Raw genomic sequence first — 14,350 nt, 5'->3', positions numbered from 1 at the left:
GCGGGCTTGCAGTTACTACCTGCGAGCTACAGGCTACAGCTATACCCCACTCCTTACACTACTCTTTCCATTCCCTCTCTTCCCTTCTCTTTCACTCTTCTTCTTCTTCTCTCTTTAATCTCTATCCTCTCCGACCTACCAAATATGATTCTCTCTCTGATCAAAGAGAGAAATGTAATGGAGATCGAGCTCAGAAGTGAAGATTTAAAGAAGTAGCAGAACGGACTGAGTTTACTCTCCCAATCTGGTTCGTTTTTCTTCATTTTTTTTATGGATTTTAGGCGGCAAGTTACCGATTTTCTTTCCTATGATTTAAATGATTTTGAGATTTTTTTGTTTCAAGGAAAACATTTTAGAATGATGATCTGTTTGATTTGTTTCTTCAATTCAGGTTTATAAATTTTGGGAATCGTTGGCGATCTGGCTTCTCTGTTTCTTCAAGCAGAATGGGGAAGAAAGGAAACTGGTTCACGACAGTGAAGAAAGTATTCAAATCGTCTCCTAAAGATTTGGACAAGAAGGTATTCTCTTCTCATTTCTCTGTTTTCCAGTTCCAATTGTTCTGCATTCATGGTAAATATGAAATTTATCTTCGTCATCACTTGAATTGATAAGGAAAAACTAAGAACAGTTTCTGGGAATTTGCACAATACAATCAACAGATCTTGAAGTTTTTAGGCATTAATGATGCATATTGATTTGACATTTTTGTGGTTGTGGCTTCTGGCTAATGGCCAAAAGCCAATAATAATCCTACTTAGATAGGGACTGTTTTGGATGCATGAAGGGAGAATGATTTCAAAAGGGTTATCTTCATTGATTCATTAATGGATATGGACAATCCTTTACTTGCAAATTAAACAATTGAACAGTTCTTTTGTCCAATTGTTCATGTTAGACCAGTTTCTGCTACCCTTCTGTCTTCCAATTAACAGCAAAGCTCCCACCGACCATTAATTGCTTTTTTTCCTTTTTGGTAGAGATTAATGGCTAATATATAACTTTGTTTGAGGAAGGTTGTGTTGACCCAAATTAGACAAAGCACACGCCCTTAACCATGCTAGGATTTTAGGATCAGGCAAAACCCATAACATGGAAATATATTAACCCAGGTTGCTATTTGCTTGGAGATGAAGCTCTACAAAGGCTCACAGTGGGATGAGTCCCATAAGCTTTATCAAATCCTAAACCCAAATATGTTATTGTATTATTTAGGGAAAAAGAATGCTGCAAGGCTATATAGTGTATATTAGCGTCATTTCACAGGAGAGAGGAGAGAGGAGAGAGGAGAGAGGAGAGAGGAGAGAGGAGAGAAATAGACATTGGGTGGTGCTAACATAAACTATGCAGATGGACAGAGAACTCAATCCCATATGTTTGATTAAGAAATGAGTGTGTCTTTAATAAGCAAATGGGGGAAGATTCCCCATGACACGAATGTGGGGATGAATCTATATACCACATCAATGTGGTGGTTTGGACAACGGAAACATCTACGTTGGTGATGGGTCCAAATGATCATAAAGGAGACAAAATATAATAAAAATAATCCTGAATGAGAGGTAAATAATAATTTGGTGTTGTGGCAAAATGTCTCTTATTATTAATCCTATTTGTTTCGTTGTAAAATTTTCCATGCAAATCATATTTTACATGAAAAATTTGCATTTTCAGTATCGTTTTTTACATTTTACTCTAAACAGATAGTTGAAATCTTATTTTACAGAATTTTTTTCTTTTCTTTTGCCATTTTACATGGAAACAAATGGAGGAAGTTAAGACATTTGCATAGGCCAATTGGCAAATATTAGGGTAAGAAAAAATAAAAAAAATATGAGTAGAACAAAATTATCTTTGAGTAGTGGATTAGGAATAAATTTATGTATAGCATGTGGCAATTAATATTAGCTATACTAAAAATTAATTTTCTAGCAAGAGGATGACATTGCTTAAAAAAATAAATAAATAAATAAAGGAAGACATTAGCTACAAAATTGAATGAAATTTTGAATGATGGATGGGAGAAGAAAAGGGAAAAATAAAAAATCAAATTAGGAAGGGAAGACTTTATAGTTATAAATAATTTCAAATTAAGAATTTGCTTTATCAACAACCGGCTGTTCAGATCCTACCATATATATTACCAACAGGGTTTGAAAATGGGATTGCATCCCCCAATTCAGACTGACCCGGATCGGACTGATCTTATATGGAAACCAGATTCCCACCAATTAAGAACTGATCCCGATTCTGGCTGATCAGGATCAGACCGAACTTTTACGGAAACTAGGAGATGTGATTAGATCAGATGCAAATTGGATCCATTTACGAATTAAGTACATATTTTTGACTGTCCACTAACATCCTTGAATCGGGTTATCCCAGCCTTGTTTCCCCCATTGAATTGATTCATTCTCAATCATTCAATTGCTTTACCTATTTTCTTCATTTTACAGAACCCGTCAATCTTCAAGAAGGCAAGAACCTTCAAAATCATTAATTACTTTAATTTTTACTAATAGATGATTATCTTTTCAAATCGGATAAATTATGTTCTAAGTTATTCGAATTCAAATCAGATACACTCAAAACGGGCATAGATGCGAATCAAATTCAGATTTTTGACATCCAGAAGCAAAGATGTTCTATATTCTGGAATAATCTGTAACAATATGAGTTTCAATTACTTCACGGATTGGTCCCTTTTGTACAACTGTAGCGATAGGGACATTAGAGACAATGGTGCCTCCATTACACCCACAACCCTTCTTGCTCCTTTGTCGCCATCCATCATGTGCTTCTTTATGATACTTCTCCATCATATTCCAGATACTATATATATGAATTGGAGATTATGAAATGGGTGTTTGATTAATTCTAAGTTCTAATTAATTATTGGTTATAATCTGGATTTGCAGAAACCGATTCTGGTGGAGAAATGGGAGCCCGCAGTGACTCCAGATACAGTCTCATTTGAGAATTTTCCAACTGAAACTTCACCTGATGATGCTACAAATTATGAAAGCCCATCAGAACAATCTACAGTGACCACTGAAGACAGAAATCACGCAATTGCTGTAGCTGTTGCCACCGCTGCAGCGGCGGAAGCTGCCGTTGCAGCAGCTCAAGCTGCCGCCAAAGTTGTCCGATTAGCAGGTTATGGCCGCCTTTCCAAGGAAGATAAAGCTGCCATTCTCATCCAATCTTTTTACAGAGGCTACCTGGTAAGTAGTACCTCTTGTTGGGGAAATAAATCGAAGGATCTTCCTTTCTCAGACCTTAGAGCACTCACTATCATTGAAAAGTTGTTACTGAGAAAAACAAATGAACCATGTGACCTTATAGGAGGAGAAACATACTTGTAATATAATTTGGGAAGCCCCCACTAGCTTTAACCACGAACTCAGGCTTCTCGCACTTGAAAATGAGTCCCATGAACAAATTTTGTATAGTCTCCCTCACAAATCTGTCCCACAGCTATGTGAGTAATTGTGTCTCACATATTGTGACTGCAGGGAGCATAAAGTTACTACTTATAGTAGTCCATCGAGTCCTAACCACTCCCACAATGATTGAATTGAGCCTATCTCTCAAAGTGAGCTAAACCATAAGGGTTCATATAAATCACCCATATTAGTGTAACCAAAATCCAAAACCTTTCTCAGTCTCTCTAATATTTCTCTCTTAAAATGGAATAAATTTTGAGGGTGATTGGTGTTGTACGAATGTAGGCCAGACGTGCTTTGAGGGCATTAAAGGGACTGGTGAGGTTACAGGCCCTAGTGAGGGGTCACAATGTGAGGAAGCAAGCCCAGATGACAATGAGGTGTATGCAAGCATTGGTACGTGTGCAGGCAAGAGTAAGAGCTAGAAGGCTTCAATTGACCCATGAGAAATTACAGAGGACCAAGGAAGATCAAGATGAAGGAGAAGGTGAAGAAGGACAACAACAATGGTTGAAGAACCAGAGCCCATATATGTATGCAACTAAGTCTGGGAGGGAAAGCAGTTGGGATGGTAGGAACCAGAGCTTGGAGACCATAAAGGAGAAATCTCAGCGCAAAAGCGATGCCACTTTTAGGAGAGAAAGAGCCCTTGCTTATGCCTTCTCCTATCAGGTCATCCATCTCTTACCTTTACTTTCAGTGTTTACAGCAACTATTTGGGTTAGGTCGGGTTTCTTTAAACCCTAATCCAACCGTAGATCCCCAAAATTCAATCTAGGCCCAACCCAAATCAACCCAACCCAACCCAACCCAACTGGGTTCATGCCTAGGCCCAATCCTATGGGGTTTGTGTCAACCCAGTTTGGTCCTAATTGACCCTAATTAGGCAAGGTTGGGTTGGGTGGGCTCTAATTGGCCCTGATTTTTTTCAAGGTTGGGCTAACCTTGATTGACCTGTTTTTACCATTTATGTGCTGTGCATTATTAAAAAAAAAAAAAAAGTAAAAAAGAGAAACACTAATAGATCAGGTGATCATGGTCTGCTTGACCTGAAAAGTGATGCCACTTTTAGGAGAGAAGGAGCCCTTGCTTATGCCTTCTATCAGGTCATCCATCTCTTGCCTTTACTTTCAAGTGTTTATAGCAACAATTTGGATTGGGTCAGGTATCTTAAAACCCTAATCCAACCCTAAATCTCCAAAATTCAACTTAGGCCCAACCCAACCCTACCGGGTTCATACCTAGGCCCAATCCTATTGGGCTTGTGTCAATCCAATTTGGTCCTAATTGACCCTAATTAGGCAAGGTTGGGTTGGGTGGGCTCTAATTGGCCCTGATTTTTATCATGGTCGGGCTAACCTTGATTGACCCTTCTTTGTTTTTTGGTAAGATCAGATGATCAATAACACAATCAAAATTATGAAGTTTAACATGATAATAGATATTCAAGACACTTGACCATAGGGGTGTCAATTTGTGGCCCGAACCGGGTAAACCGACCGGGACCGACCGTTTAAAGACCGGCCCGGCCCGGACCGTTTATTAAACGTGTCGGGCTTGAGCCCGGCCCGTTTATAAATGGTCGGTCTTGGTTTTGCTACTTGAACCGTCGGGCGCCCGACCGAGACCGACCGAATAACGCCCGACCGAGACCGGCCTATTGTGCACCGACTTGGCCCGACCCTTTAATGATTGTAGAATACCTATTTTACCCCCCAAATTAAAGAATAAAAACTAAAAAGTAAAGACATGTTCACATTTTAAATAATGGTTATATTTGGTATCATTTATTGATTTATTGTCATTTTTTTGGGCTTGCATAAGTGGGCGGGAATATAATAGCACATTTTAAAGAGGGCCCGTTTAAAAACCGGTTAAAGCCCGTTTAACATTAAACATGTCCGTAGCCCGGTTAAGGCCCGACTAAAGCCCGATTAAGGTGGCCCGATTATAACCCGAGACCGACCGACCGAATATAAAGTGTACCATGCCCTCAATAACTAAGCCCGATTAGTTAAATGGGCGGACACGGTGTAGCCTTTGAAAGTCTTCAAGCCCGATTAAGCCCGACCGAAACCGAACCGGCCTGACCGGTTGACACCCCTACTTGACCATAATAATTAATGATCGAAATTTCATTATTTTGAATAAAAGGATAGGATGATAACTCTAAATTATATTATATAAATCATGATAGTGATAAGAACCGGGCTGGATCTAAGCCTCAACCCAAGTCCAACCCAACCCTACCCTACCCTAGGGTCAGTGTTTTTCAACCTTAACCCGCTCTCAGGGCTAGAAATCTTAAATTAGGCCTTATTCGGGCACAAGGTGGGCCAGGCCAGGTTCGGAGTGTCAAGGTCAAACTTACATCACTAACAACAACTACCAAGTGGTCCAAAGCCCGTGGTACTTATATTGGGCCTGATTTGTTTTAGCCCATGATGATTTGATCACATATAGAATTCATATATAAACTTATAGGTAACATGGGCTGTTAATAGGTTTGGTTTGGGTTAATCGATTCGATGTGTGAATGGTAGAAATCAAAACTGAACCATTTATTAAATAATTCTTATATCGTGACCCATTAATAACTGATTTAATGGTGTTAAACGGTTTTCATCAATTTTGATTTTGATTTTATTGTCGGTTTGAGTCAACAATTTTGGGCCCAATTGGGAATGAACATGCTTTTTAGGATCGAATTTTCCCAAGGCCAGGGTGGTTCTAATAGGTTTTAGTAGGTTCAAAACTGATAGTTTAAACGTTTTCACCTCTCAGAGCCAAAACCGAACCAATTAGTTTTTGATCAATTTAAATGATTAGATAAACAATTTCGGTTTGCAATTCACACCCTTACTTATAGGAGGCATTTTTTGTATAAAACCTTGACAGCAACAGCATCAGAATGTTGCCAACTCTAGATCCTACTCTGAGGAATCTGAGAAGGCACAATGGGGATGGAATTGGCTAGAGCGTTGGATGGTATCACAACCATGGCACACACGCCATTTGTCAGCACAGGATGGTTCGTACGTCCCCCTACCCCACACCAATACAGATGACATATCCGAAAAGACGGTTGAGCTGGATACGGTCACCCCTACTCGTGCGGATCCATCAAACATGGGCCGAAATGGGAGCCTATTTGATTCGGCCCAGTACCAGTCACGGCAGCAGCGCCAGACGGGCTCAGACAACATCCCTAGCTACATGGCCCCTACCCAATCTGCAAAAGCTAAGTTACGCAGCCAGGGTCCAGTCAAGCAGCGGGTTAATGTTGGACCCCAGTGGAACCCATCAACTCGGGGTGGGTCTACTGCAACATCGGGTTGTGATTCGTCAAGTTCGGGTGGAGGAACAGTAGTAACCTATCAGGCTCCAAGAAGCCCAAGCCCAAAAGCAAATGGACTCCCCCCGCAGATACGAAAGCATGGTGGTTCTGGTCCGGATTCAAGCGGCGGCGGTGATGGCAACCGCGACTACCATGTACTGCCTTTTGGCAATAGGTACGACTTGGGATCATTTTGAGGGTTAAGGTAATAACCATTTGCGTATTGTGATAATCCTTGTCTTCGTCTTCCATTGCTCTTGAAGTCTTGAGTTTGCAGGTGGGCTTAGTGAAATATGTTGGTGGTGGACTGGGCTCAATGGATAGGCCCTTAATCTTGGAATTATATTGTTTCTTCCTCAAAAGTCTTAGAACTGGATTTCGGCCTAAATTGTTTTGGATTGTGATTGGACTACTTTCGTAAAATATTCTCATATTATTATGTTCCTCCACCTATGTCTAGATTTTACACCTTTTATTGTATAAATGTCTATATTTTACATTATAACATGTATTATATGCAATTGTGGGTGTTTATATTTATGTTATATTTTGTGATAATTCTATTTATGGACTTGTTTATGTATATACACAACCTTAAATGTATGCCACGTGATAATCTAAGTAGGCCTTCAACTTTTTGAACATTTTTATTCCCATCACCACCCACACATTTGGTAAGTTTCTCTCCTCAGTCATTTCTTCAGATAGAAATGTGCAATTTATTTTGCTAATGATGACTATCCAGGCCTTTGACCTGTCTAGTCCCACAGGTCCATACTGACCCTATAATTGTATGGATTGGGTCATATCGAGGTTGAATGAGAACCATTCAACTTTCACCAAAAGTAGTGAAGAACACTAGGCACTCCTGTGTGAGTGACACTAAGAGGGTCAGAAGAGTTGAATTCAGAACTACACGCTTCCTAAGGCAAAGGTTCTTTGCCAATTCTGCTACCTCCTTGGGGTTTTGAAGCTCTAAAATGTCAAAAGCTCAACTCTTTTGAAGGCAAATTTATGCGTGCTTGTGTTTACGTTTTGTTTTTCGTTTTTAATATCAAAAGTGATTCCTTTACATAGGTGAAGTTTTCTAAAAAAATTGGGGAAAGTATTTGTCACTTGTTTGAGATTTTAAAATGTAACCGCAAGCGTACGGATCAGTGTAGCTGCGGGTCGAACACAGGGAGAGTAGCCACTTTATTTTTTTTACTTCTTTTAATAATGCAAAAGTGAACTGATTAATGGTTGTGATCTAATTCTAATTACTGTTCTAAACATATGTATCTAAAATAACTTCCTAACCATTTGTCATCTAAGAATTTAAATACGCAAGCCACGCAATTAAAATTAAATAAATAAATAGCTGAAAATAAACACTCCACGCAATTAAAAAGCAATGAAGGAAAAAAAATGCTAAAATAAAAATAAAGTAAAAGAAAGGGGATAAAGCTAGAGAGAGACTCACAAGTAGGTTTCTCTATTGAGCCCGAGGGATGCATCATAATATAAGCTTCCCTACTTGACCAGAGAGTCACTCTTACAAGGGTTACTTTTACTTGGCTTTAGGGAAAGGGAAACAATTAAAATAAAAATAATAAAATGATGGTTCTATGGTTAGGAGGGGCAAAGCCAACATATACACTAGCCATGAACCTTGGGGGAAATGGATAGCAACAATGTAACGACTGAAATTAAAATCTTAAATTAAGAAAGAAAGGGTAGTCAGAAGAGAAAATGAGAGGGGGAAGCGAAGACTACTGAAGGAGCCTACTTACTTGAACTTCAACCCTTGAACTGAAAACTTGATCGATTTGAGATACTACCAGTACTAAAACCAGATTTGGAATAAACCAAATATGAAATTTCTAGTATTAGAGAAAACAAATCTGAAGAAAAAAATTGAACTTGAAAGACATGCTTCATAGCTTGTTCTTGCACCTAGAACTAAGCCTAGAACTAGAACTTGAAAATTACAACTTCAATTGTTTAAACAATAAAAATAAAAGACTGAATCAAAAACAAAAGTGCTTGCATTAATTGAATAAAAAGAACTTACAAAAGTGTTTAAAGCATAAACTTAGAACTAGAGCTAGAGAAAGAGAAAACTAGAGAAATAGATAGAGCAACTAAGAAAAAAAATCCTAGAAGAAGAATGAAGTGCCTCCTCCCCTTGTGTTAATTCTATTATATAGAGAATGTGGAAGGGAAGCTAACGATTTTAGCTTCTAAAAAAAAGATTTTTTTATCTGGCTGATGATGTGGAGGAGAGAGAAGAGAGAAAACATGTGGAGAGAGATCTCCCACGATTTTTCTCTCTCTTCTTGCACAAGAAACTCGCTTTGGCCGATTTTTCTTATTTGGATTTAGACAATATTCTATTTTAATAGAAAATTCCATCCATGCCCTTGTCTTTTTTTTTTCTTCTTCTTTCCTATTTTTTCTCTTTATTTTCTCTCTCTCTTCTTCAAACTTGCAACAAAATGGCGGCTAAGAATTTCGAACTTAAGACCTCCTAATAAGCAAGGGATTTTGCACACCACAACTCACCAACTACCTAGGTAGTTGTTACCAAAATCGAATCTTTAATCACTTAAGGATGTAGTCCATCGATCCTTGTTGGTATTTAGAATATTCCTTATACCCTTGGGACAACTACAGATGGACTGGTTCTGCATCTCAGTTCAATTCTGATTCATTATTCTTTTTCTGACCCGAAAAGAATAATCACTTATACGGTTAGCCAAACGAATGTGTACTTGCAATTGAACAGGCCCATCTTGCTCAGAATTTCGTTCTCTTCATAACCATGTAAAGAAATAGGACCTCTTTACGTGTAAAATTGGAGATATAGCGTCCAATAGTCCTTAAGGCCCTAAAATTATAAAACCTGTAAAAAGAGAGTAAAACCTAAGGTAGCTCCATTCTAAATATGTAACATGCATGTTTTACTACACTAGATTTCAAACATAAATGTGCTCATCATCACTCATGGTGAAGGGTCCACTTGTGAATTTACCATCCTACTTATCTTCTCCTATTTATAAGAAATTTGAAATGCTGTTCACTATCACATCTAAATTCTTCTGTCAATTAATTATTACAATATTAAAAAAAAAAAAAATTCTAGCAATCCTCTTTAGATGGACTATTATTATTAAGAGAAATTCTAGTATTTGTTAGGATAAAATTTGAATCAGTAAGATGGTTGACATATATTCTAGTGGTTAAGAAGTGATTTATGTGCCAACGGTTTGATAGCCTTTTAAAAGGAAATCCTTGCCTCATCACTTCCCAAGTCTATTGGTTGTGAGTTAGAGTTGACATGTCCCACTATTATTTGTTGCTCAATCGTTGCTTGCCATCATATAAAGGCTTTGGTTTGAGGGCTATAATAATTACCATGAAGCAATTTTCCTTAAATAAAAAAAAAAAAAATTGAGACCACCCCATTATCATTTGTTGGTCATATGAAACTGATACTTATCGTATGAAGACTTTGATCTGAGGGCTATGTTTACTTGGCGTTTTTCTATCGGTTTTCTCTCAAAAATAAAGAGATAAAAGAGATAACGACAAAAATAAAATCCTATGTTTATAGTAGGACATATGGCAGCAAGATAACTATGTTCAAGTACAGGGATATACAAAGTTACTGTTACTGTCGGCAGAATGTGGGAAGATTCTAGGATTCCGGCCATTAATTTCAGATTTTTTTTCTCTTAAGATAATGTTACCTAGCTAGTGTCCGTAGAATGAGACGTCATCATACATATGAACTGTATTGTAACTAACTTTCTCTCTTGTAACTCTAGTGGACTGTTCAAATTCTTTACATATAAATACAAACTCTTCCCACTCAAATTGAGTATTTGGGAAAACTCCTAAACATCATCTTTCATGGTATCAGAGCGTGTAGTCTAATGGCTTCCTCAGCTTCTTCTTCAAACTCCTTTTCTTCTTCTCAAACAATCTTCTCTGCTTTTGCAAATTAATCCATCCTATATCTGTTCGCTTAGATCAAAACAATTTTCTTCTGTGGAAGTCTCAACTTCTTCCAATTTTTTGTGGTCATGGATTAATGTGGTTTCTTGATAGATCTACTGCTTGTCCTCAAGAAATCGTTTCATCTGCAAATCCAACCACAACAGATCTCGTTTCAAATCTGGAGTTCCTTGCTTGGAATCGACAAGATCAACTCCTTCTTGGCTGGATTCTTTCTTCCCTCACCGAATCTGTTCTTGCTCAAATCGTTGGATGTTCTACTTCAAGTGCTGCCTAGAAATCATTAGAAGGCATTTTTGCTTCTCACTTAAGATCTCAGGTTATGCAACTTCGTCTCCAGTTGCAGACCGAAAAGAAGCGTAATCTCACTGTCTCGGTATTTCTCCAGAACATGAAGACAATAGCTGACAAACTTGCTGCCATAGCAGAATCTGTGGCTGAATCGGATCTTATTCTTCACATTTTTACTGGTCTTGGACATGAATTTGACTCCTTTGTCACTGCCATTTCCACAAGATTTGATTCACTTTCCTTGGCTGATCTACGAGGTATGCTTTTGAGCCATGAGATTCGCTTAGGTCGCCAGATCTCTGAGGATTTCTTTCCTCCCTCTGCAAACGCTGCTTTTGTTCCTAGTCAGAGAGGTAACCGCGCTCCCCATCCGAGAAATCAATGGTCTGAGAGAAATCTGTTCAACCGAGGCCGAGGTCGAGGTCGTGGCCGTGGCCGTGGCCGTGGCCGAGGCATGTCTTCTTCGAACTCTCCTAATTAGTATCGCCCAAAATGTTAGATTTGTGGCAAGGTTAGTCATATGGCCTTAAATTGTTATCATCGGTTTGACTCTACTTACTCTACATCTTCACCATCGGCATTTTCCGCGACAACTGTTGCTACTATCACCGATGCTTGGTTTCCTGACTCAGGTGCTACAAACCACATTGCTTCTGATCTCAATGGCCTTTCTGAGCATTCTAGTTACAATGATTCTGATCTTGTTCGTATTGGCAATGGTCAAGGTTTGCAAATCTCTAATATTGGTTTTTCAAAATTACTTTCTACTGATCGGATTTTGCATCTCAATGATGTTCTTCATGTCCCTTCTATGACAAAAAATCTCCTTAGTGTTTCTCAATTTACAAAGGATAATGATGTTGTCTTTGAATTTCATCCGACTTCTTGTTTTGTTAAGGATCGACTTTCGGGCCAAGTTCTACTGCAAGGCAGCCTTGACAATGGATTGTACCGGCTTAATCCTTCTCCGGCTTCATCTTCAAATTCTACTTTCTCTTCTGCTACTGCTCTCGTTGGTGAGCGTGTCTCTATTGACACTTGGCATCAAAGGTTGGGTCACCCATCCTCAAGAGTGCTTCACAAACTGATTGCAACTAATAAAATTTCTCTTCAAGGAACACGTCATGTTTCATTTTGTAATTCTTGTCCTTTAGGCAAGTCCCATAAGCTTCCTTTTTCAAAATCAAATTCTGTATCATTGCATCCTTTTGATCTTGTTCATTCCGATGTATGGGGTCCCTCCCATGATTGTTCAGTTCGTGGCAATAGATACTATGTTAGCTTTATTGATGATTTTAGTAAATACACTGGCTCTTCCCAATGTCTCATAAATCTGATGTTTTCTCCATCTTTCTTCGTTTTCAAAAACAAGTAGAAAAATTTTTTGAACGCCATATTACGGTTTTGCAAACCGATTGGGGCGGAGAATATAGAAAAGTCTCTTCCCTCTTAGCCTCTACAGGTGTTCTACATCAGGTTTCCTACCATCATACCTCTGAACAGAACGGTACTGCTGAAAGAAAACATTGCCATATTGTTGAAAATGGTCTCATAATGATGGCTCGGGCTATGGTTCCTCTGGAATATTGGGAAGATGCATTTGCTGCTGCTGTGTTTCTTATTAATAGGTTGCCTACTCCAGTATTACATCATCGGTCTCCTTGGGAGGTTCTTTTCAAGTCCTCACCGGATTATTCTATTCTCAAAGTTTATGGTTGTGCATGTTTTCCTCATCTTCGCCCTTACAATGCTCATAAACTTCAACCCCGATCAACGTGTAGTGTCTTCATTGGTTATAGCAGCTAGCACAAGGGCTATCAATGTCTTGATATCTCTTCTGGTCATGTCTACATATCTCGTCATGTCATCTTCAATGAAGGTTTGTTTCCTTTTGCTGAAAATGCTACCCACCTACAACTTCCTTCCTCTACTACTCAAAATGTATCTACTAGTTCTATTCCTCTTGCATCTTCTCCACCTGTACCTTTAGCTCCATCCCCATCACCTCTTGTCCCACCTACATCATCTCTTGCTCCATCCACCTTCACTTCTCCTCTATTAGAAGATGAATCTGTTGTCACCTCTATTCTGGCACCTCATTTGATGGTTACACGTACTAGAGATAATATTGGTAAGCCTAAACAATTTCCAGATCATGTTGCTTACCTCTCTTCTTCCCTTTCTCCCTCTCTTGATTCTAAAGCTACATCCTTTACCCAAGTTAATAAGTCCGCCCACTGGCGTGCTGCTGTGCTTGATGAGTATAACGCTCTATTAAGGAATGGGACTTGGTCGTTAGTTCCTTCTTCTCCCACTGTGAACATCGTTGGCTGTAAATGGGTTTTTCTGATTAAAAGGAAACTGGATGGATCTATTGATCGTTACAAGGCACGCTTGGTCGCTAAGGGCTTCAATCAAACTGAAGGGATTGATTTCAATGAAACCTTCAGTCCGGTAATCAAGCCTGTCACTATTCGTGTTGTTCTCACATTAGCTCTCTCCAAAAGTTGGAATTTAAGACAACTTGATGTTAATAATGCCTTCTTAAATGGCATCTTAAGTGAAGAGGTTTATATGTCACAACCTCCTGGTTTTGTGGATCCGGCAAAGTTTACTCATATATGTCGTCTTCATAAGGCTTTGTATGGCCTCAAACAAGCACCAAGGGCATGGTTTCAATGTCTTAGCAGTAAGCTTCTTGCTTTGGGTTATCAAAGTGCTAAATCTGATGCCTCTTTATTTGTTTCTCATCTTAATGGTCATATCACATTAGTTTTAGTCTATGTCAATGACATAATTGTCACCGGGAGTGATGCTACTTTGATTAATTCCCTCATTCATGATCTTAATTTGGAGTTCAAGCTGAAGGATCTTGGTCTTTTTCATTACTTTTTGGGTATTGAGGCCACATCTACATCCACTGATATCTTTCTTAACCCCAAGTATATTGTTGATATTCTTCATCAGACTAAAATGGATGGTGCGAAGGGCTGCTCTACTCCTGCTGCTACTGGAATTAGTCTTTCCAAGTTCTCTGGGGATCCTTTTGAGGATGTTACTTTATATCGAAGTACTGTTGGAGCTTTACAATATGTTACTATTACTAGACCTAAAATCTCCTATTCTGTGAATAAAGTTTGCCAATTTATGCATTCTCCAACTGTAGAACATTGGACAACTGTAAAACGTATACTTTGATACCTTAAGCAAACTGTTGATTTTAGTCTTCATCTTCAAGCTTCAAGCCCCTTAATTCTACAGGCCTTTAGTGATGCTG

At 38.7% G+C, this 14,350-nt stretch overlaps 1 protein-coding gene across 2 annotated transcripts; it reads left to right on the top strand.

Annotated features, from left to right (window-relative positions):
• Window positions 1–7,328, top strand: LOC122068050 (protein IQ-DOMAIN 21-like). 2 transcript variants are annotated; one of them, XM_042631882.1, is made up of 5 exons: window positions 1–247; window positions 392–521; window positions 2,919–3,224; window positions 3,732–4,118; window positions 6,351–7,328. In XM_042631882.1, the coding sequence occupies exons 2-5, from the start codon at window positions 447–449 to the stop codon at window positions 6,978–6,980; spliced, it is 1,398 nt and encodes a 465-aa protein (XP_042487816.1). In that variant the 5' UTR covers window positions 1–247; window positions 392–446; the 3' UTR covers window positions 6,981–7,328. The 2 variants fall into 2 exon arrangements, with proteins under 2 accessions (XP_042487816.1, XP_042487815.1); XM_042631881.1 differs by having other exon boundaries at window positions 2–247; window positions 6,345–7,328.
• The last annotated feature ends 7,022 nt before the right edge of the window (window positions 7,329–14,350 follow it).

The sequence above is a fragment of the Macadamia integrifolia genome, unplaced genomic scaffold, assembly GCF_013358625.1.
Source record: "Macadamia integrifolia cultivar HAES 741 unplaced genomic scaffold, SCU_Mint_v3 scaffold337, whole genome shotgun sequence".
NCBI classification, from domain to species: domain Eukaryota; kingdom Viridiplantae; phylum Streptophyta; class Magnoliopsida; order Proteales; family Proteaceae; genus Macadamia; species Macadamia integrifolia.
Note: the sequence above shows the minus strand (reverse complement) of the source record. Positions and strands in the feature narration are given on the sequence as shown.

Bases quoted from the DNA above. Each gene is read 5' to 3' on its own strand.
- LOC122068050 (XM_042631881.1), top strand. From the start codon at position 447: ATGGGGAAGAAAGGAAACTGGTTCACGACAGTGAAGAAAGTATTCAAA. The intron at 522-2,918 runs GTATTCTCTTCT...CTGGATTTGCAG, and splicing joins CTAAAGATTTGGACAAGAAG to AAACCGATTCTGGTGGAGAA. The intron at 3,225-3,731 runs GTAAGTAGTACC...GTACGAATGTAG, and splicing joins CTTTTTACAGAGGCTACCTG to GCCAGACGTGCTTTGAGGGC.